Genomic DNA, 21,772 nt, shown 5'->3' with positions numbered 1-21,772 from the left:
TTCAGCTCTTTTGTCCATGTTTGGACCAAGGCTGTAATGAGGTCTGGAGCCAAGTATTCCTGGTGGAACCCAAACTGAGCATTGGCGAGCAGGTTATATCCCAAGCTATCAAATTGCCATGACCACAAAAAGGCAAGTTACATGTAAAAAAGAAATAGTCAAAGAATAGCCAAAAAAAGGAATGGAAACACAAATACAATCAACAGTAGTGTAGACCACTAAAAGAACCAGTCGTTGATGAGAAGTAAACTTCACATTTGAAGAGGAAACTAGGGGACTGACAGCTTCAAATTATTCCAAACTTCCCTCCCAAAAGAAAAAAAAATGATTTTAATTGGACTATCTTACACATGATATTAAACATATTTCCCACTCTGATTTTTGTATTATCAGAACCACAGTGTTAATTTACATTTAGTGACAAATTACAGGAAATGGGGCCTTCGAGAGGCAGGGGTAGATTTTCCTGATACTCTCCCAAGGGAACACCTATTTCCCGGAGCGCAAAAGTCAAGAAAAAAATGAAGATCAGTTTTGCCATATTCCTATCCGTTTTTCATTGTTCCATAATTGCTGAAGCTTTTGAGGGGAGGGGAGAGGCAGAGATGGGCCCATGCCTGCAATAGGCACAGATCCACCACAGGCACGTTAATGAGGTAGGAGAGGGATGTGCACTCATTTTCCTAGGAGAACACATTGGGTAACTCAGTTTAAAATTCCTGCTTCTTCTGCTGGTGTTAGGCCAAGGCAAGAAACAGGCCTGTGCCAAGGGTAATCGTGGGCCACGTTAATGGTTCGGAAAATTAAATACAAGGCTCCTGAATCTGAACATGAGAAGCATATTTTGGGAGTCGGGGGGGGTGGTGGGGGGCACTAGGAACATGGGAACAGGAGTAGGCTATTTAGCTCCTCAAGTCTGTTCCGCCATTCAATTACATCATGACTGATCTGAATCTTAACTTCATCTACCCACCTTGTTTCTGTCTACCTCAATACCCTTGCCGGACAAAAAAATATCGATATCAGTTTTGACATTTTCAAATAATCTCGCCTCAACAGCTTTTCGGGGGAGAGTTACAGATTTCTACTTCCCTCTGTGTGAAGAAGTGCATCCCGACATCACCCTTGAATGACCTAGCTCTCATTTAAAGGTTAAGTCCCCTTGTTTTGGACTTCGCCATCAGAAGAAATCGTTTCTCTCGATTTACCCCATCAAATCCTTTCATCATCTTAAACAACTCAATTATATCACCCCATAATCTTCTACGCTCAAGAGAATACAAGCCTAGCTTGTGAAACCTATCCTGGTAATTTAACCCGTTTAGCCCCGGTATCATCCTGGTGAATCTGTGCTCCACACTCTCCAAGGCCAATAGATCCTTCCTGTGGTGCGGTTCCCAGAACTGAATGCAGTTCTCCAGATGCAGTCTAATGAGAGTTTTGTATAACTTTAAAATGCAACGGAGGAAAACGCACCTTATAAGTACCACATCTCAAAGTGAGTAATCTCGCTCTGCTCTTCATTAAACGAGTTCTATGGTTTGTTATCCCAGAACAGAGTGCGCAACATTTGAGCCAGAATGGAAAACTTCTCCACCAAATTGTACATCTTTCCTAGCAAAAAGGTCACAACGGTAATGCTTGGTGAAGGGCTCCAAGTGAATACCTTACAGATATCCCAGGGAATTCAGTTGTGTTATACACTGCTCTGGGAGAATGACTGCTGATTTCGCCAAGAACAATTAATCATCAAATGTGCTGTTTGAAGATGAGAAACCTGAGTCTTACATCCATAAAGGGGAAAATTACAGAAACTATTTTCTAAAATCACTTTCCTTGTGAAATGTAATTGGAAAATACCTTTTTATATTCCCGTAGAACTAGTATTTTTTCCAGAGTGGTAAAGGTAGACTAAACAATAAGTGAGCTAAACTAAATGGAATTTGAACAACTTTGAACAGAAAGTTAAGATGAGGGATGAAATGATGAATGAGTGCTGAGTGGGTGTGCCTACCCACTTGGTGTTTTTGTCTCAAAGCAGCCAGTGGAATCCTACCAGGATGCAAGTGCTGCATGCTGGAAGGTAATAAATCAGTCATAGTTAAGTCAGCTAATCCCTTTTTATTACTTTTGTTTTTTTCATCACCTTCAGGTAGTCTACAACATGGCTGAGGAATTTAGTTAGGGGGCTAAGGTGCATGAGGCTGCTGTGGATTACATTGACAATAGAAGTCATTTTTTTTTAAATGGAAGGGCAGGAAAACAAGTAAGTGCTAAGGAATAATGAAGAGCAAGAACAGACATTATGGGCCCAAGTTTCGGGCCGCGCCTAGAACGGCGCAGCCCCGATCTGGACGCCCGTTTTTTGCGCCACAAAGTGCGCCTAAAAAAAACTTACAGATTCTCCGGCTTCCTGCTGGTCCTCTGGAGTCGGGCACGGCGCAGCACGAGCTGTAGGGGGCAGAGCTCGGTCCCTGCGCTGAAAACAGTGGGCGCGCATGTGCAGTAGCTCCAGGCACCCAAAACTGTGTGGGAGGGGCCCGAAGCAAGCAGCCCCTAGCCCTGGCTGAATGGCCTCACTGGGGCTGCGTGCATAAGGCTCCTCCCACGGCCAGCTCCTGCTTCCTCCCGACCCGACTCGACTCCCGCTTCCCCCGGACCGGACACGGCCCCGACCCGACCCGCGCCCCCCCCCCCCCTGACCTCCCTCTCTCCCACCACCCCCCCGAACCACCCCCCCGCCACCCGGACCCGACCTCCCTCCTTCCCCCCACCGACCCGTGCTCCCGACCGCCTCCCACCCCCCGCCGGACCGGACCCGACCCGACCTCCCTCCGCTCCCAACCCGCGCTCCCGACCCGGGACCCAACCCAATGCCACCTACCTGTAAATCTGGTGCTGGGACGGGCCCTGCCAAAGTCTTGGGCCCGGCCCGTTCAGCCTCCCTCCCCCTTCTCCTTCCCCCCCCTCCCTTTCCCCCCCTTCTCTCCCTCCCCCCTTCCCCTCCTCCCCCTCTCCTCCCCCACCCTTCCTCTCCCCCTGCCCCCCCTCTCTCCCTCTATCCCCCCTCTCTCCCTCCCCTCGCTGTCAGAAACACAGACACTGACAAACAGAGTGAGAGACACAGACAGACAGACAGAGATATAGAGACACTGACAGAGACACACTGGGGGGGAGGGGGGAACCCCAGCACGCTGTTGGAGGGATCCCGGTGCAGCAGTCGGTAAGTAGAAAATGTTTTATTTATTGATTTTTAAAAAATTATTTCTTATTAATTTTTTTTGATTGATTTATTGGTTGATTTATTGATGTTTTTATCATTTATTATTGATGATGGCTCTTTATTTGTAAAACTGAAGTGTTTAATGTTTGTAAACTTCCCTTTAAACCCCCCACCCCCCCATTCCCTACGCCTGATTTGTAACCTACGCCTGATTTTCTAAAGTGTAGACAAGGTTTTTTCGAGCGTACAAAAATCTTCACTTACTCCATTCTAAGTTAGTTTGGAAGTTTTCACTGCCGAAACTGTGAAAACAGGCGTAAGTGGCCGGACACGCGCCCTTTTGAAAAAAAATTCTGTTCCAAAGTGAAACTGTTCTAACTGACTAGAACTGGAGCAAACTAAATGCCGAGAATTTGAATTTCTAAGATACTCCGTTCTACACCAGTTGCTCCAAAAAATCAGGAGCAACTGAGGCCAAAACTTGGGCCCATTGAGTGCAGTGGATGAGCTGTAAATAACTGGATGAGCTGTAAATAACTGGATGAAAATGGTGCCCCATTTTGTACAGTTCTATGCTTACACAACGCTTAGTCCCAAAAAGATTTTTTAGATTTCTTCTTTCTTTCTCCAAAGATTTTGAAATAAATCTGAAAGTTGTACTTTTTCAACTTTCAATAAATTTCCCCAATGCAAAAGGAACGCTCTTAGGGAAATTTGGCATTTAAAATGTAACCCCAACCCCATGGCTCTTGGCAACATCAGTGACATGCAGGAGCCTAGCTTAGAACCATATGTGGTCAGGCTTATTATGCAACTGCCCCCACTTTTGGCAGAATTTCAAATGAGCATAAAAAGGTGCAAGGACCCATTGTCCAAGCCCATTTCGCATCTACGATCAACCAGATTATGCTATTTTCACAACAAAAGCAGACAGGAAATTTGGGGCTGCATACTTTAACTGTAACATATGCATACAATGTTAATTTTTCTAATTAGCATTTAAAAAAGTACTTTCTATTATTTTACTTACATTTTTCAACAATTTAGAGTGGTATTCTTCCTCTGGGTAATGTAAGCTCTGAAGAAAACTTCTTTCTCCATGATCTACACCAATCAAACTCTGCAGCAAGCTCTTTTTAAAAAAAAAAAGAAAAACATAATTTAACAGCAGCAAACATGGAAGTCAATATTAATGCATACATAAAAATGATGCTAAACCAACCCAAGTGCTTTTAGATTGTACAGAATATAGGAACTGATTCAATATCTCCACATGATGAAATCAAAAAGTAAATCTTTATTCACTAAAACTCAAAAGTAAACTGATATATCAATCTCTGTTCAAACACTGCTGTGAGCAGAAGCTGTAAGAAATTTCTAATTGGAGAACTGACTGTCTGTCCTATGTGAGGAGCGACTGAAAGCAAGCGTATGAAAATAAATTTATCAAGTATGTGGATCTAGAGGGTGAAATGCAAAACTAGGGCTGGTATTGTCAGTGATATAATTCTAGATGGACTGTCGGGAATTTCTGGCCAAATTATTTAGATTTCAGTCCTTAAGTACTTTCGTAGGTAAGCAACTGATCACAAGTAAGGCTGGATATGCTGCACAAATGGAATGTGTGCAGGATTTGACATAAAATTAACACAGAAACATCACAAACCCAACCTTCAAGATGAGAATTAGGTTGTTGGGGAACATTCTGAAACCTTCTAGGCTTAATGATTGATACTTCTGTAACAAATAGCATTCCTAGTGACGATTGTGGATATCGCAAGGTACTGAAATGAGAAATTGAGAACCGAGCCCTTAGAGACGTTTTACTCAGGTATAAAAATGCAAGTTGTTGTTGTTGTTGAGAAAATTCAGACAGATCGATTTTACTGAAAAACTCAGAATATATCTTAATCTAATACAGCAAGTGACACCATTTGTGCACAATAGTGGCAGTTGAACTGCAATTGATGTAAAGCTAATTTATAAATCTAAAATTTTAAATAACCTAGGCAGTCCACTAAACCACCTTCGAGCAGAAGAAAAAAAATGATTATTTTGTCAGTTTTTTTTCTAACATTAAAAATTTTACCAGCAGTCAGATGCCAGTGAACACAACTGCATGCATGCATTTAAATGCTACTTAGCAGAGCACTGATTTCCCAATTCAAGAACAATATGTCCATAACTCTATGGTGTTCACTGGTGCTAGTTGAAAAGTGGTAGCATCCATTCTAGGCATTTCCGGAAGAATTTTTACTACTCACCCAGAATTTCTGGTACCTGCCGCCTGCCTAGCAAGGATTCAAATCTGCATTGGTCAGTTGCCTAATGACCAACTGGTGATTAAAGAGGAAAGAGAAACAAGCAGCGTGTCGTTGGCACCAAGGTGGCTCAAAATTGACATACCAAGTCAAATTCGGAAGCAAGTCAACCCTCTGTGGCAGACAAGTAACCTGATACCTGAGCAGGTTTGGAGACTCAAATATGACAATGGATGGCTTCATAAGTCACAAATGTGGCTGTGGTAACATTGGGCCCAAGTTTCGGGCCGTGCCTAAAACGGCGCAGCCCCGACCTGTACGCCCGTTTTTCGCGGCAGAAAGTGCGCCTAAAAAATACTTACCGATTCTCCGGCTCCCTGCAGGTCTTCTGGAGCTGGGCGTGGCGCAGCACGAGCTGTGGGGGGGCGGAGCCAGGTCCCTGCGCTGAAAACAGTGCTGGGACCTCTGCACCGGCACGCTACAGTGGGCGCGCATGTGCAGTAGCTCCAGGCGCCCAAAACTGTGTGGGAGGGGCCCGAACAGCCTCACTGGGGCTGCGTGGATCAGGCTGCATCTCCCACGCCCAGCTCCTGCTTCCTCCCGACTCGACCCCCCCCACCCCCGAACCGGACCCGACCCCCGCTCCGGACCCGACACCGACTCCCATCCTGATGCCCGTTTCCCCCCCCCCCCGGGCACCGACTCCCCCGCACCCCCCCCGACCCGACTCCCGCTCCCATCCCCGGTCCGGACCCCCCCCCCCGCCAACCCCCAGACCAGACCCCGGACCCGACCCGACCCCCAGCCACCTACCTTTAAATCCAGTGCTGGGGGGCGGACCCCGCCCGAATTCATGGGCCCGGCCAGCCAACCTCCCTCTCCCCCTTCTCTCCCTCCCTACCTTCTCCCCCTCCCTCTCTCCCTCTCTCCCCCCCTCCCTGTCAGAAACACAGACACAGACAGACAGAGATAGAGACACTGACAGACACACACTGGGGGGGGGGGGGGGAGGGGCGTCTCAGCATGCTGTTGGAGGACTCCCGGTGCTGCAGTCGGTAAGTAGAAAATGTTTTATTTATTGATTTTTTAAAAATTTTTATTTTTATTAATTTTTTTTGATTGATTTATTGGTTGATTTATTGATATATTTATCATTTATTATTGATGATGGCTCTTTATTTGTAAAACTGAAGTGCTTAATGTTTGTAAACTTCCCTTTAAACCCCCCCCCCCCCCACCGTTCCCTACGCCTGATTTGTAACCTACGTCTGATTTTCTAAGTGTAGGCAAGGTTTTTCTGAGCGCACAAAAATCTTCACTTACTCCATTCTAAGTTAGTTTGGAGTAAGTTTTCACTGCCTAAACTTTCAAAACGGGCGTAAGTGGCCGGACACTCCCCCTTTTGGAAAAAAAAAATCTGTTCCAAACTGAAACTGTTCTAATTGACTAGAACTGGAGCAAACTAAATGCCGAGAATTGCAATTTCTAAGATACTCCATTCTAAACCAGTTGCTCCAAAAAAATAGGAGCAACCCAGGCCGAAACTTGGCCCCATTAAGTGTAACTAATGCTTTAGATTGTCTACTGTATACATTATTTCTGTTGAAGTCATTATTATTTAGTCATCCTAAGACTGATTTTATTTATTTCTCCCCCCTCCACCCCCACAATGCTCAAATAGTCTGCTGACACTCACCATCCAGGCTTTTACATTAAAAAATGACCATTTATGTAAAGCACGAGAGGGCTGTGAAAACAAAGTTATTGCCTTCAGGAGAGGAGAGGACGGGTGGAGAGAAAATCAAATTGCACACTTACCATGAATCCTATAAGCTTTGACTTAGGCAATTATGTATGTCAGAAATCTGAATGCTGATATACAAGGGATAATTTTTCAAATGAATAGATGGAAAATCATGGGAAGCAAGTGCCCAAATTCCAATTATGAGCTCCCAATGGGCAAATTAGCCAGAAGTGTAAATGTGTCAAATTAACCCTATAAATCGTAACCAGCTTACTAGTTACATCCTCAAAATTTCCCCCAAAATTGACATGCATAACTGAAGTTGACCTGAATATATTTCCTTTACTATATGGCTAGAAGTTCCTCCATGCATCACAATTGTCCCAGACAAATCATGTACTGCTATGTGAGGCAACAATGGAGAATCTTCTAGCCATAGCTGTCTTGTTTGCTTCCTTAAACAGACTCCAGTATATTGCCATTATAAATAATGTTACTTCTGGTCTTTACTAAGAAATATCCACATACACTACCTCTGCAACTAATGAACTTTACATATATGTAGTCATGCTCTCTCTCCCTACTTCTAACCTGCAATTAAAGTCTTCAGGACGAAGATTGAGTTGAATAGAAATGTGGGAGCCAATTTTACATGTGAGCTGGATTGGTAAATGGTGGGGGTTGGGGTGGTGCCAAGGCAGACAGGAAACAGCGTGAGGCCCGAGAGATTTTGTTCTGCTGGCCTTCTAAAAAGAGCAGATTAATATTGGGACCCACGGGAAGGCATTGGGATCGGGGGAGATCTGCATCTTCAGCACAAGCTCCTGCCCAAAACCGGTGGTGGGCGGGAGTGGGATTTAAAGAAACAGGAGGCCACTGCTGAGGATATGATGCAACAGGCCACAGCACTAAGGTAAATGTGAAGAAGAGCGGTTGGGGGAGGGAGAGGGAAGTCTGGGGCAGGAAGGACCCAAGATTTCCTGGTGGGCCCAGAGGAGCGTCTTGCTCCTCTTGGCCCACTAGCAAATAAAATAGTAAACTTACCTTTGTAGGCATCTTCTGGGCCAGATTCTTGACATGGCAGGTTTAGCCTGGTGGGAAAGCCACAAGGGTCCTGTGCTAAGATTCCAGTTGAGCCCCGATGACATCATCGGAGCCCGATCTGCATATTTTAAGCAGGACCCGGCTACGCTCCAGTGGGTGTCCTGCTCACCTGCTAAAAAAAGCAGGTTAATATCAGGACCAATGTTACCCACAAGGTGCATGGGCAGGCGGCCTCGCATCAATCCAGAGGTCCCACCCAGGCCACTCACAAGCTGTTGCTGAAAGAGATACAGTACAGCAAATTTAAAGGGACCACACCCGAAACATAATTTAGAGGGAACATTGATCAGGAACCCTGAGAAAGCAGCAGGATCGGAGGGAATAAGTTGCATGAAGCATTATAACTGTTCATCCACCTGGTTCCTGCTGGTGGAGGAGTTAAAATTCCACCCGTGGTGCCAGAGCTGGAATAAGTGTAATATGATTTTTAACTGCGGTCCCTAGCATCAGTATTAAAGCAGAAACAGGTTTATTACCATCCTTGTTTATTGCTCACTCCTGGCATAGTGGCTCAAAGGCATTACTATGGAACCTATCCAACTGCCTACAAAAATGGCTGGAAGAGCTGTGGAAGGGGGAATGAAATAAAAGGTACAATAAGCAAATCAGAGCTGCCTAGCTTTTGTTGTGCAGAGCCAACTCTCCCAGGGAGGGGCAGCATACATCTGGCAAAGTCTGTGCATTCACTAAAAGAACATAAACCTCCTACTGTTTAAAAACTACTTTTCTGCTAAAGTAAGACAATAATTTAAAGGAGTTCAGTTTTACAAACTGTCTGCTTACTTTAGCCCAATTAAAACATTCTGAAATTGAGCTGTACCTTAGTACGTTTGTTACCCCAAAGATGCATATTGCCTACGCACAATTATGATCTGAATGCTGTTAACTGTAATCACTCATGGAAGATGTCGGACCTCCCATTCCAGCAAAGATTAATCCCAAAATGCAGGGATGAAGTTTAATATTTGACTCACTATTTCCTACAATATAAGGGAGAATTCTATATCAAGCAAGGGAGGAACTTACTGGATTCTGAAGCTATACTCAACAAAGATTAAGAATGTAATCAAGAATGCACCCCAATGTTTTGAAAACGTTGGGGTTTGTATAGCTGGATGTCTTGACCTTCTGTGTCATACCAAGATGAGGAAGGCAGATGGACAATAACCCTCATATTATAAACATTGGAAATTCACAGCAGACTGATCAGCCAACCAATAAGAAAGAAAGACTAATCTTTTGGGTGTGACGCTTCATTGGCATGCTGCACACTTCTTGCATTTTCTGTTAGGTTCTTAATGGTCTGTTATAAGATGTTACGATGGAGCAGAAATGCTGTTTTTAAACGGGTGCATCAATATGTACTTTGAAAAGGGGGAAAAATCTTACTACAGCAATAGATATTGGATTTCAACTGGTTTTCATTACTCTTTCCCCAACACCACTCCACCTTGAAACCAATTTGTGTGCCAGCTATAAAACATGCTGCCAGCTATTTCTTACTATATTGTTTTGTACATGTGCTGCAGGTAGGCTAAGCTGACATAGGTGAAAGGGCAACAAAGCTGATAGGAAGTTTGATCCCAAAAATATATGCATCCGACCATGTTTAAGCTTTTGGTTAATGGTGACCCTCAAGATGTTGATGATGCAGGACTCAGTGATGATGGTGCCACTGAAGGTGGTGGTGCTGGCTGGGCTTTCTCTTGTTGGAGATGGTCATTACCTGGCATTTATGTGCTGTGAATGTTACCTGCCATTTGTCAGCCCAAGCTTGGTTTTTCTTGACTGCCGTAGCCTGATTCATTATCTGAGTAATTGTGAATGGAGCTGAACACTGGAATCATCAGTGAACAACCCCATTCCGACCTTATAATGGAGGGGAGGTAATCGATGAAGCAGATGAAGATGGTTGAGCTGAGGGTACTTCTCTGAGGAACTCTTGCAGCAATGTCCTAGGGCTGTGATGATAGTACCTCAACTTCTTCCTTTTCTCATGCCTCTCAATATCTTTGTTTGTTGCAATCGCGCATTGACTTCCTATAGATGGCAGGTGTCCTTCCTTCCCTCAGGCTCTGCATTGACTGACTTCTCATCTTGCTGGTTTCTATTTGCACCACATCTCCCTAGCCCCTTCGCTTTTGACATCACCACCCTCCTGAATTCCCTCAATCTCACCCTTCATTTAAACTTCCTCTCCCATATTCTTCTGCATCTCATCGTTCTAGTCGTCTGTCATGGATTCTCTGCAGCCAAAGTCTCAATCACTGATGAGACCATCTTTGACCACTTCCCCATCTCCCTCATCACACACATCGTTCTATCCTCCTTCAATCTCACTACTCACATGGAGTAAAATCCTCCCCAGCTCCATCACAAATCCCAAACTCTACCACCTTTGGCCCTTCACACATCATGACACATTTCCCGCTGTCAACCTACTTAGTTTCTCCCTGCCAGTCTTCAACATTCTTGTCCCCAGCAGATTAACCATGACTTCGAGCTATAATTCCTCCGGTAAAGCCCCCACCTGACTCCTTCAAGCCAAAAGGGGCACAAATCTGAATCCATCTAGCACACAACTGGCCCAACCACCACCACATCAAGGACTACTGTGCTTCACTCTTTTCAGCCCAAACTGATTATTTCAGAATCATCTTTGAGGGCTCCCTTTTCCCCTGACCAACTGCCCTCTAAAACCCTCGCCCACATCCCCTCACCCTATACACTCAACTCAAAACACCAATACATGAAGCTCATTGACTCCTTCATCTTCCAAGATCGAGGCCATCCATGCAGCTGTCTCCACCCACTGCCTTGACCTCTCGCCTCAAAAAAAACCCTCGTTCCATCTTCACAAAATGCACCATTGGCTCACCCATCCTCTCCAACTACCGCCACATATTCAATCTTCCTATCCCCTCTAAAGATCCTAAAACATATTACTTCCCAGCTCAGTGTTCACCTCCCCCAAAGCACACTGTTTAAATCCCTCCAGTTTGGCTTCCACCTTTCTGGCCGCTCTGTAATAACCCAAACCAAAACCATGAATGATATTCTTTGTGAATTACCCTGCCGAGTCCTCTTTTCTGCAGCTTTCAATACAGTTGACTGTATCATCATCTGCCAACAGCTCTCCTTTGTTGTTCAGTTCCAGGAGATTACCCTTGCATGGTTCCATTCCAACCAACTGAATGCAGCCAGTGCATCTCCAGCAATGCCTCCTCTTCCCTATCCCGCACTGTGACCTCCATATTTCCCCTCCTCTTCCTTATATACATGTTTCTCCTCATTTACATCATCCATACATGTTTTCATATATACACCTACGATGCCTACTCTCCATCACTTCTCTCGACCTACTGAGTATGTTCCATGCTATCTTAGTGCTTGTCTGACAGAGTCTTGGATGAGACAAAACTTCTTCCAGTCCAACAACAGGGATACAAAAACCAATGGTTCAAAATTTCCTATGGCAGGGCAATGAACAGCGCCTACTGGCTGGTAGACTTGCCTTTGCCCGGTTAATGTCGACGATATTTTGCACTGCAAGTTGCTGGAAGTGCAAGATGGAAAGGGCCCAGCACCCTTTACAGGGCATCTGGGATATGAGTGAACAGGGAAAGCAATGGTGTATCTCCTCAACCACACTTTAAATTCAAAATCCTTCTTCATAAATCTGTATAATCTCCTCCAGCTCGAATGCTCCATTCCTCCAACTCTGCCCTTCTGTGCACATCTTCCTCCCTTCACCTCATCACTGATGTTGCCGCCTTCAGCCACCTCAGCCCTACCTTCTGGACCTCCTTTCCTGACACCATTTCATCACCCCTTTTCAAATTTAAAAAACTCGACCCATTTCTTTGACCAAGCTTTCAGCCTTTTCTCCTAATTTCTCCCTTCCTTGTGCTCTTTTATGATGTAACTTAGGACGTGTCTTTACTTTAAATGTGTTATTTAAATGCAAGTGGCACCATTCATTAATTAAGTCCATTGAACTGGGAAAACCTAATAGAAATAAATGCCTTCAACAACCACAACATAACAGAAGCACACCAGCACCCTCTACAGTTCGGTTAAGCTATTGTCCCAGAAAATCTTCAGGGGGCAATTGCCTCCTCGCTAGATATTTTTTACGAATTTACCTGGTGGTCTAGGAGGCGCCCTGGATTCCGATGGAAGCGCGCTTCCGTGCAGAGGGTACCGACGCAGAAGATGCAGTCGTGTGTGACTGCTCAGCCAATCAGGTAAGTTTTCACAGGTTCCCATTAATAGCACTGAGACTCGCGTATCTACGAGTTCTCAGTGCTATTAATGGGAATAAAAGCAATCACACAAAATAATAAAAAAATAAAAACAGACATATTTAAAATGAACTGAAATTAAAGTCATAGAAACATAGAAAATAGGTGCAGGAGTAGGCCATTCGGCCCTTCTAGCCTGCACCGCCATTCAATGAGTTCATGGCTGAACATTCAACTTCAGTACCCCATTCCTGCTTTCTCGCCATACCCCTTGATCCCCCGAGTAGTAAGGACCTCATCTAACTCCTTTTTGAATATATTTAGTGAATTGGCCTCAACAACTTTCTGTGGTAGAGAATTCCACAGGTTCACCACTCTCTGGGTGAAGAAGTTCCTCCGCATCTCGGTCCTAAATGGCTTACCCCTTATCCTTAGACTGTGACCTCTGGTTCTGGACTTCCCCAACATTGGGAACATTCTTCCTGCATCTAACCTGTCTAACCCCGTCAGAATTTTAAATGTTTCTTTGAGGTCCCCTCTCATTCTTCTGAACTCCAGTGAATACAAGCCCAGTTGATCCAGTCTTTCTTGATAGGTCAGTCCCGCCATCCCGGGAATCAGTCTGGTGAACCTTCGCTGCACTCCCTCAATAGCAAGAATGTCCTTCCTCAGGTTAGGAGACCAAAACTGTACACAATACTCCAGGTGTGGCCTCACCAATGCCCTGTACAACTGTAGCAACACCTCCCTGCCCCTGTACTCAAATCCCCTTGCTATGAAGGCCAACATGCCATTTGCTTTCTTAACCGCCTGCTGTACCTGCATGCCAACCTTCAATGACTGATGTACCATGACACCCAGGTCTCTTTGCACCTCCCCTTTTCCTAATCTGTCACCATTCAGATAATAGTCTGTCTCTCTGTTTTTACCACCAAAGTGGATAACCTCACATTTATCCACATTATACTTCATCTGCCATGCATTTGCCCACTCACCTAACCTATCCAAGTCGCTCTGCAGCCTCACAGCATCCTCCTCGCAGCTCACACTGCCACCCAACTTAGTGTCATCCGCAAATTTGGAGATACTACATTTAATCCCCTCATCTAAATCATTAATGTACAGTGTAAACAGCTGGGGCCCCAGCACAGAACCTTGCGGTACCCCACTAGTCACTGCCTGCCATTCTGAAAAGTACCCATTTACTCCTACTCTTTGCTTCCTGTCTGACAACCAGTTCTCAATCCATGTCAGTACACTACCCCCAATCCCATGTGCTCTAACTTTGCACATCAATCTCTTGTGTGGGACCTTGTCGAACGCCTTCTGAAAGTCCAAATATACCACATCAACTGGTTCTCCCTTATCCACTCTACTGGAAACATCCTCAAAAAATTCCAGAAGATTTGTCAAGCATGATTTCCCTTTCACAAATCCATGCTGACTTGGACCTATCATGTCACCTCTTTCCAAATGCACTGCTATGACATCCTTAATAATTGATTCCATCATTTTACCCACTACCGATGTCAGGCTGACCGGTCTATAATTCCCTGTTTTCTCTCTCCCTCCTTTTTTAAAAAGTGGGGTTACATTGGCTACCCTCCACTCCATAGGAACTGATCCAGAGTCAATGGAATGTTGGAAAATGACTGTCAACGCATCCACTATTTCCAAGGCCACCTCCTTAAGTACTCTGGGATGCAGTCCATCAGGCCCTGGGGATTTATCGGCCTTCAATCCCATCAATTTCCCCAACACAATTTCCCGGCTAATAAGGATTTCCCTCAGTTCCTCCTCCTTACTAGACCCCCCGACCCCTTTTATAACCGGAAGGTTGTTCGTGTCCTCCTTCGTGAATACCGAACCAAAGTACTTGTTCAATTGGTCCGCCATTTCTTTGTTCCCCGTTATGACTTCCCCTGATTCTGACTGCAGAGGACCTACGTTTGTCTTTACTAACCTTTTTCTCTTTACATATCTATAGAAACTTTTGCAATCCGTCTTAATGTTCCCTGCAAGCTTCTTCTCATACTCCATTTTCCCTGCCCTAATCAAACACTTTGTCCTCCTCTGCTGAGTTCTAAATTTCTCCCAGTCCCCAGGTTCGCTGCTATTTCTGGCCAATTTGTATGCCACTTCCTTGGCTTTAATACTATCCCTGATTTCCCTTGATAGCCACGGTTGAGCCACCTTCCCTTTTTTATTTTTATGCCAGACAGGAATGTACAATTGTTGTAGTTCATCCATGCGGTCTCTAAATGTCTGCCATTGCCCATCCACAGTCAACCCCTTAAGTATCATTCGCCAATCCATCCCAGCCAATTCACGCCTCATACCTTCAAAGTTAGCCTTCTTTAAGTTCTGGACCATGGTCTCTGAATTAACTGTTTCATTCTCCATCCCAATGCAGAATTCTACCATATTATGGTCACTCTTCCCTATTGGCCCTGAAATTCCAATGTCCCGGGTCCGTAGGAACTTCCTACGGACCCGGGAAGGCATCGGAAAAGTCGGATTTTCAGCGCGCAATGCGCATGCGCTGAAAACCGGCTTTTCCGATCCATCAAGTTTCTGGCTTGATAGATCATCCGCAGATCGGGAGCGAGGACATTTGCAGGGCAAGATTTCTGATATTTACGAGTATCTTGCCCTGCAAATGTCCTTTAAAATCTTGCGCCTGAAAAAGCAAGCGTATAGCCTACTTTAACAGGCGCAATTGTTTAAAAATACACAGAAACATTTAAAAATAAAGTTATAAAAACACATTTTATTTTTAAAAACCCTCTCCACTCTACAGTAAGTTTATTTTAAGGCTTAATTAAAAAAACTTTTTAAAAAAGTCGGGAAAATACTTTTTTTTAATAAGAACTTTAATTGAAATGAATGTTAACTATATAGTTTATTTTCTATTTTTTATTATGTTTTGGGTGTTTGTGGTGGGTTTCTCATTCATAGTAATAGGAGCTCCGGACTTACGGAACTCCTATTACTATGAATGAGAATCTATACTTCACCTGATTGGCTGCTGTCTCCCGATCCCAGCCTGCGCACGTCCCCACGTGCACGCGCGACGACGTGCAGTCACGGGAGGCCTCAGGCTCGGAAGTTCCAACGGGCGCAGCAGCAACAGGTAAGTGCACATCTTTTTTTCTCTTTTTCTGCCGTTTGCCCACAGGAAGAGCTCGAACGGAATTTCAGGGCCATTATGTCTTATACAAATAAAATATTTTCCCAATTTTTAAAAAAGTATTTTTAATTATGGTTAAAAATAAACTTACCGTAGTGAGGAGGGTTTTTAACAATAAAATGTGTTATAACTTTCTTTTAAAATGTTTTTGTGTATTTTTAAACACTTGCGCCTACTTTTTGAGGACATTCGCTGGACAAGATATCCGTAAACTTGACAGGTCGGAAAAGCCGGTTTTCAGCGCATGCGCATTGCGCGTTGAAAATCCGCTTTTCCGATGCCTTCCTGGGTCCGTAGAAACGTCGTACGCACCCGGTACATCGGAATTCCAGCACCAATGCCTTATCTTATCGGCTCCAAGTGGGATGAGAAAGAGACGAAAGGGAATAAAGTGTACACATATAAAACTACAGTTTTAAATCAAATTCTTTAAAAAAAAATAGATGATACCAATGTCAGTATTAATTAGACAATACCCTACAATTTTCTTTTTTCCAATTTGGACACGTAGCTTTATTAAAATTAAGGTACATACGAACATTTTAAAAATGACAGATAGGAAAAGACCAGCAAGGCTAAAGTACATTAAATTTGTTAACAAGCCTTAAAGAACATGCACAGAAAAGTGAATTGCTCCAAGTGTCTATTATTCACGTGTCTTTAAACAAAGCTTTCCTTGTAGTTGCCTCTCTGATGTGCCATGGCCTATTTTCCAGGCCCTTGCCCCAGGGAATGCTCAGTTCTCAGGTGCAAGGGTCAAAAAAAGGGACAGGAACCCAGATTGCCAGATCTTATTCCTTTTAACATTGCGCAGGCATTTCTGGGACTTTCTTGGGGGCACAGAAACTGACCTGAGCGTATTGTAGGCAGAGGTCAGATGAAATTATTCTAATGAGGCAGGAAGAGGCACTCCAGCTTTCATACCTCAATCTCCAAGTCTCCTGCTTGCTGTACGCTCCACAACAGACATTTGTTTTTTAAATAGCATTGTGGTCTGCCTCCTGTCCCTTAATCCTCACTGACAGGAAGGTCCGAGGGGGTCCCGAGGACAGACCGTTGTAGGTGAGTGTGTTTTTCAATTTTTTGTCCGTCTCCCTGTCCTCATCAACAACCAGAAAATCACAGTGACCATGTTAACTGCTGCAATCGCCCCAATTTTCCTGCCCCTACCGCTGGCAGAAAGCAAGCCTGTGCCAGGACAGGAAATACTGCACTTCGGGTACGCTGTTCCTCTCTAGCACTTGGTTGGGGGAAGGAGGCGGAAAAATCTATCCTATTTATTTTCTCACATGTTATGCAGACCAAGAAAAAAATGTTTGCACTGAAAGAAATATAAACTGAAATAAAACTATCCCTGGTAACTGTAGAGATGATAGAAGCAACTTATTATGCAATACAAAACAAACTAAAAATCTTTCATAAGTTAGAATATTTGATATTCTGTCAGTAGGGGATCATGAAAAGGTTCCTTCCAAAAATATAAACTGCTGTCAGCTTTGTGTGAAGTCAACTTCCATCAATGGTGGCCCATCTGTGCAACTTATCCTTCATTAAGTTGAAACTTTCTCAATCACGTTTCAGCATCGCTTTCAAATAAGTAACAACTTGCATTTATGTAGCGCCTTTAATATAGAAAACATCCCACAGGACTTGACAAAGGCATAGTCAGCTAAAAATTGACACCAAACCAAAGGAGGTGTTATGAGGACAGGTGATCAAAAGCTTTATCTAAGAGATGAGCTTTAAAAAGTGTCATAAAGGATGAGACGGGTGTAGGGAGGGTTAGGGCTTAGGCGGCAGTGGTGGGACGAAAGGATTTTGGAATGCACAAGAGGGCAGAGTTGGAGGAACGCATAATTCTCGAGGGTTGTAGCTGGAGGAGGTTACAGAGTGACGGCAGTCCACTGAATTGAACAACAGAGAAGAGACGTTGGAGGAAGATGCTGTCGTTGACCATGCCAAAGGCTGCAGGGAGGTCGTAAAGTGATATGCACAATGGTCACATTCATAAAAGATGTTATTTGTGACTTTAATTAGGGCAGTTTCAGTGCATCTACAAGGGTAGGAACCTAATTGGAGAGATTTAAACATGGAATTTTGAGGGGGTGGAGGTGATAATGTCAGTTTTAATAAGTCGGCAATCATTTACAATATCAGCTAGCACGGGTGAGGCAGGAAATTTGGGTTTAGTGGGAAGGGAGCAGGAAGTGGGTCTCATCAATGAAATGAGCTCAGAGAGTGCATGGGGGGGGAAAGGAGAAGGGGAGAGAAGTAGGGGAGAAACTAGAGACCTATGGGGATTCAGGGTCAAGGAAGCGAGGGGCCTGGGGAGAGGTCTGGCTTGATGGGGAAGAGGAGGAAGCTGATATACCCAGAAGCTAAAGTTATTATGTCTGTAATGTACTTGTGAATGACTCCACGAGGCAATGTGTTGTACTCAAACTGTAGTGACCTTAGTCCTTTATTCGTAACTCCAGAGTGAGGCAGCCGCATGGTGGCTCCCCTTTTATACAGCCCCTACCACCAGGGCAGGAAACTCCGGTCTCCACCAGCTGCACCCTCTTGTGGTGCCAGCATGTACATACACAGTGTAAACATTATTGATAGTACATCAGGTAAAGAAGTCTCCATCTTATGCAACTATACAGTGACTACACAGAGTATATCTATAGTCTGCATATATAACATCACTCTCCCCCAAGTCCTTTGTGCCAATTACCTTTGCACTATGTGCTCTGGCTTAGCTCTCCCCAGACTTAAGTGCCAATAACTCTTGCACCTTGACACTGCTTTGGCTTGGCTCTCTCCTTGTCAACCCCCAAGTCCTTTTGCCAAAACGTTGGGTAGTGGTTACCAGTTTGGATGGTTCGATGATGCAGTGGAGGTTCCAGTGGGTTCTGGGTGTGAACCGTGTGTGTCCATGGCTACATACATCCATTTCCCCGCCCCCCACAGCGAGATCATGCAGTTGGCCCGTTACATTAACATACAGAATCAGACAGTGCAAGTACAAAGAAAAAAACTTTAAAAAAAAAAACAGTTTGTATCGTGACACCTTGGTTCAGTGACTTACATTCGTTAGGTTTTACAGTCGTGCACCAGGATTGGGTAGATTGCATTCATGGTCAGTACTGAGGTAGCAGTAAAGGTATGCGAAGACGCTAGTTGCAGAGCAACCGGACGGGGTCCTAGTCGTCTGATGGCGGTGCTGCGCCCCCTGCTAGCGGGGTGGGCTTGGTTCCCTCACCTTGTCAGTACTCGGGGCCCTTGCTGTTGCCTAGTGGTGGGCAGAGCCACAGATGTGTGTGGCCTCCCTGTCCTCCTTTGAGGGCTGCAGAATCTTCTGCTTGCACTCTAATGGTGTTGGGAACCTGGCTGTTGCAGATCCCGTTTGGGGACCTCGTTGGTTCTGACCTTTCGCTCCCGGACATGGCCGAGGTAGTGACTGGGTCTGGGGGCTGCACCGTCTCCACCCGGGTGGTGGGCAACGGCGGCCGACTGCACGTATTGGCACCGTTTTCGTTTTCAGGTCCGTGGCGAATACTGCCATCGGGTGCCTGCAGCGCGGGATAGACCTGGGGCAGGGTATCAGGATCAGTGCCTTCACCCTCCTGAGGTCGCTGGCCTATAACTTGTGGGGACACCTGGGGCAGGGCCTCAGGCTCAGTGCCTTTACCCTCCCGAATTCGATCTTTTGGCAGGCAGTGACTAGTGGGGTACCGCAAGGTTCAGTGCTTGGACCCAGCTATTTACAATATACATTAATGATTTGGACGAAGGAATTGAATGTAATATCTCCAAGTTTGCAGATGACACTAAGCTGGGTGGCAGTGTGAGCTGCGAGGAAGATGCTAAGAGGCTGCAGGGTGACTTGGACAGGTTAGGTGAGTGGGCAAATGCATGGCAGATGCAGTATAATGTCGATAAATGTGAGGTTATCCACTTTGGTGGCAAAAACACGAAGGCAGATTATCTGAATGGTGACAGATTAGGAAAAGGGGAGGTGCAACGAGACCTGGGTGTCATGGTTCATCAGTCATTGAAGGTTGGCATGCAGGTACAGCAGGCGGTTAAGAAAGCAAATGGCATGTTGGCCTTCATAGCGAGGGGATTTGAATACAGGGGCAGGGAGGTGTTGCTACAGTTGTACAGGGCCTTGGTGAGGCCACACCTGGAGTATTGTGTACAGTTTTGGTCTCCTAACTTGAGGAAGGACATTCTTGCTATTGAGGGAGTGCAGCGAAGGTTCACCAGACTGATTCCCGGGATGGTGGGACTGACCTATCAAGAAAGACTGGATCAACTGGGCTTGTATTCACTGGAGTTCAGAAGAATGAGAGGGGATCTCATAGAAACATTTTAAATTCTGACGGGTTTAGACAGGTTAGATGCAGGAAGAATGTTCCCAATGTTGGGGAAGGCCAGAACCAAGAGTCACAGTCTAAGGATAAGGGGTAAGCCATTTAGGACCGAGATGAGGAGAAACTTCTTCACTCAGAGAATTGTGAATCTGTGGAATTCTCTACCACAGAAAGTTGTTAAGGCCAGTTCGTTAGATATATTCAAAAGGGAGTTAGATGTGGCCCTTACGGTTAAAAGGATCAAGGGGTATGGAGAGAAAGCAGGAATGGGGTACTGAAGTTGCATGATCAGCCATGATCATATTGAATGGTGGTGCAGGCTCGAAGAGCCGAATGGCCTACTCCTGCACCTATTTTCTATGTTTCTATGTTTGGGGACACTATTCCCAACATCTCGCAACATTTTGTTCTTTACATTCTTAATCGGTTCATTACATTGATTGCAATGCATACAATGTCTCTTTAAGTTTAGTTGGTTGCAGGTCTCCTTTTTTCAGCCATGCTGCAGCAGGGACGCCATCTTGCCTCTGTCGTCGAGGTCAACTGCCTTGATCCTTCTCTCCCGCGATTCTGCCACAAAAGCTGGAAGAGTGCCAGTGAATTCGATCTTCCTCCCCAGGAGGCCCGCCACTGGGGCCGGGAAAGTACTTTTAGGTCGCTCGGCTCGGATCATTGCCACGCAGTCGTGATGGATGGTCTATGCCTCAGTTGCTGTGCTGGTCTGTTCTCTGGTGCCTGGCCCAAGCGAAGGTGAGGTTTTGTTCTGCCTCTGAGCGCGGGGGACATCGATTGCTGGAGTGAAGAGGTCTTCCCATTTCCACTGGATCTTCCCCATCCACCTTCTTCCGAGTAGCGTTGGACCATCACCTAGTTAACTTGTGCACCACGCCATAATGGATTACATTTACATCCGCACTACCAAGGACTGGGATCAGCTCCTTGGTGTAGGTGCACAACTTTTCCTGTACTGGAACCAGCTCGGGTCGCCTCTCAAAGGCATCCTGGCTCATCACTGACTGGCTCGCTCCCGTGTCCACTTCCATGGACTGGAATGCCGTTTATCTCGGCTTCCATCTTCACTGGAGGACAATCGGTGGTGCAGGTATACACTCCATACACTTCTTCTTGGGGCTGAGCTGCCTCTCTGGTCAAATCAGCATACTCCTCGCTGGATTCAAAGTCATCTACCAACTCCTCTGCTAGACAGTGAGTCGTATTTCTTTTACACATACGCTGGAGGTGGCCCTTCGTGTTACAGGCTTTGCATAAGTACTCAGCAAACCGACACTGGTGAGCCCTGTGGTTTCCTTTGCAACACCAGCATGGTGCTAGTCGATTAGCACCCCTCGACGGACTCTTGAGTTCTGGAACCCTGAGGTCTGTGCTCTCTGCCTTGGGCAGAGCCACGTTCTACAGCCTTGTCTGTGAAAGGTACCATTCTGTGTACAGTAGTTGCCGGGTTTGAGTCCACAGGATGAATAATTTGCTTGGTGCTGCAGGTCGAGGTCATAAATGCCCAACTGATGTTGATGGCCTTCTGCAGGTTGACTGTGGTGTTGGCCGATAATAGCTTGTCAAGGAGCCCCTCATGGCCAATTCCCATAATGAAGATGTCTCGCAATGCTTCGTTGAGATGCGTGCCAAA

The 21,772-nt window shown here is 45.3% G+C and overlaps 1 protein-coding gene across 4 annotated transcripts in view; it reads right to left on the bottom strand.

Moving 5' to 3' along the window:
- The window catches only part of fancc (FA complementation group C), a 330,390-nt gene that overhangs the window by 203,718 nt on the left and 104,900 nt on the right, over window positions 1-21,772 (bottom strand). For all 4 annotated transcript variants that reach the window (XM_070882002.1, XM_070881996.1, XM_070882011.1 and 1 more), the window contains exon 5: window positions 4,254-4,355. In XM_070882002.1, the coding sequence (XP_070738103.1) occupies window positions 4,254-4,355 (102 nt within the window). The remainder of the gene's footprint in view (window positions 1-4,253; window positions 4,356-21,772) is intronic.

Source organism: Pristiophorus japonicus, chromosome 1, assembly GCF_044704955.1.
Source record: "Pristiophorus japonicus isolate sPriJap1 chromosome 1, sPriJap1.hap1, whole genome shotgun sequence".
Lineage (NCBI taxonomy): Eukaryota > Metazoa > Chordata > Chondrichthyes > Pristiophoridae > Pristiophorus > Pristiophorus japonicus.
Note: the sequence above shows the minus strand (reverse complement) of the source record. Positions and strands in the feature narration are given on the sequence as shown.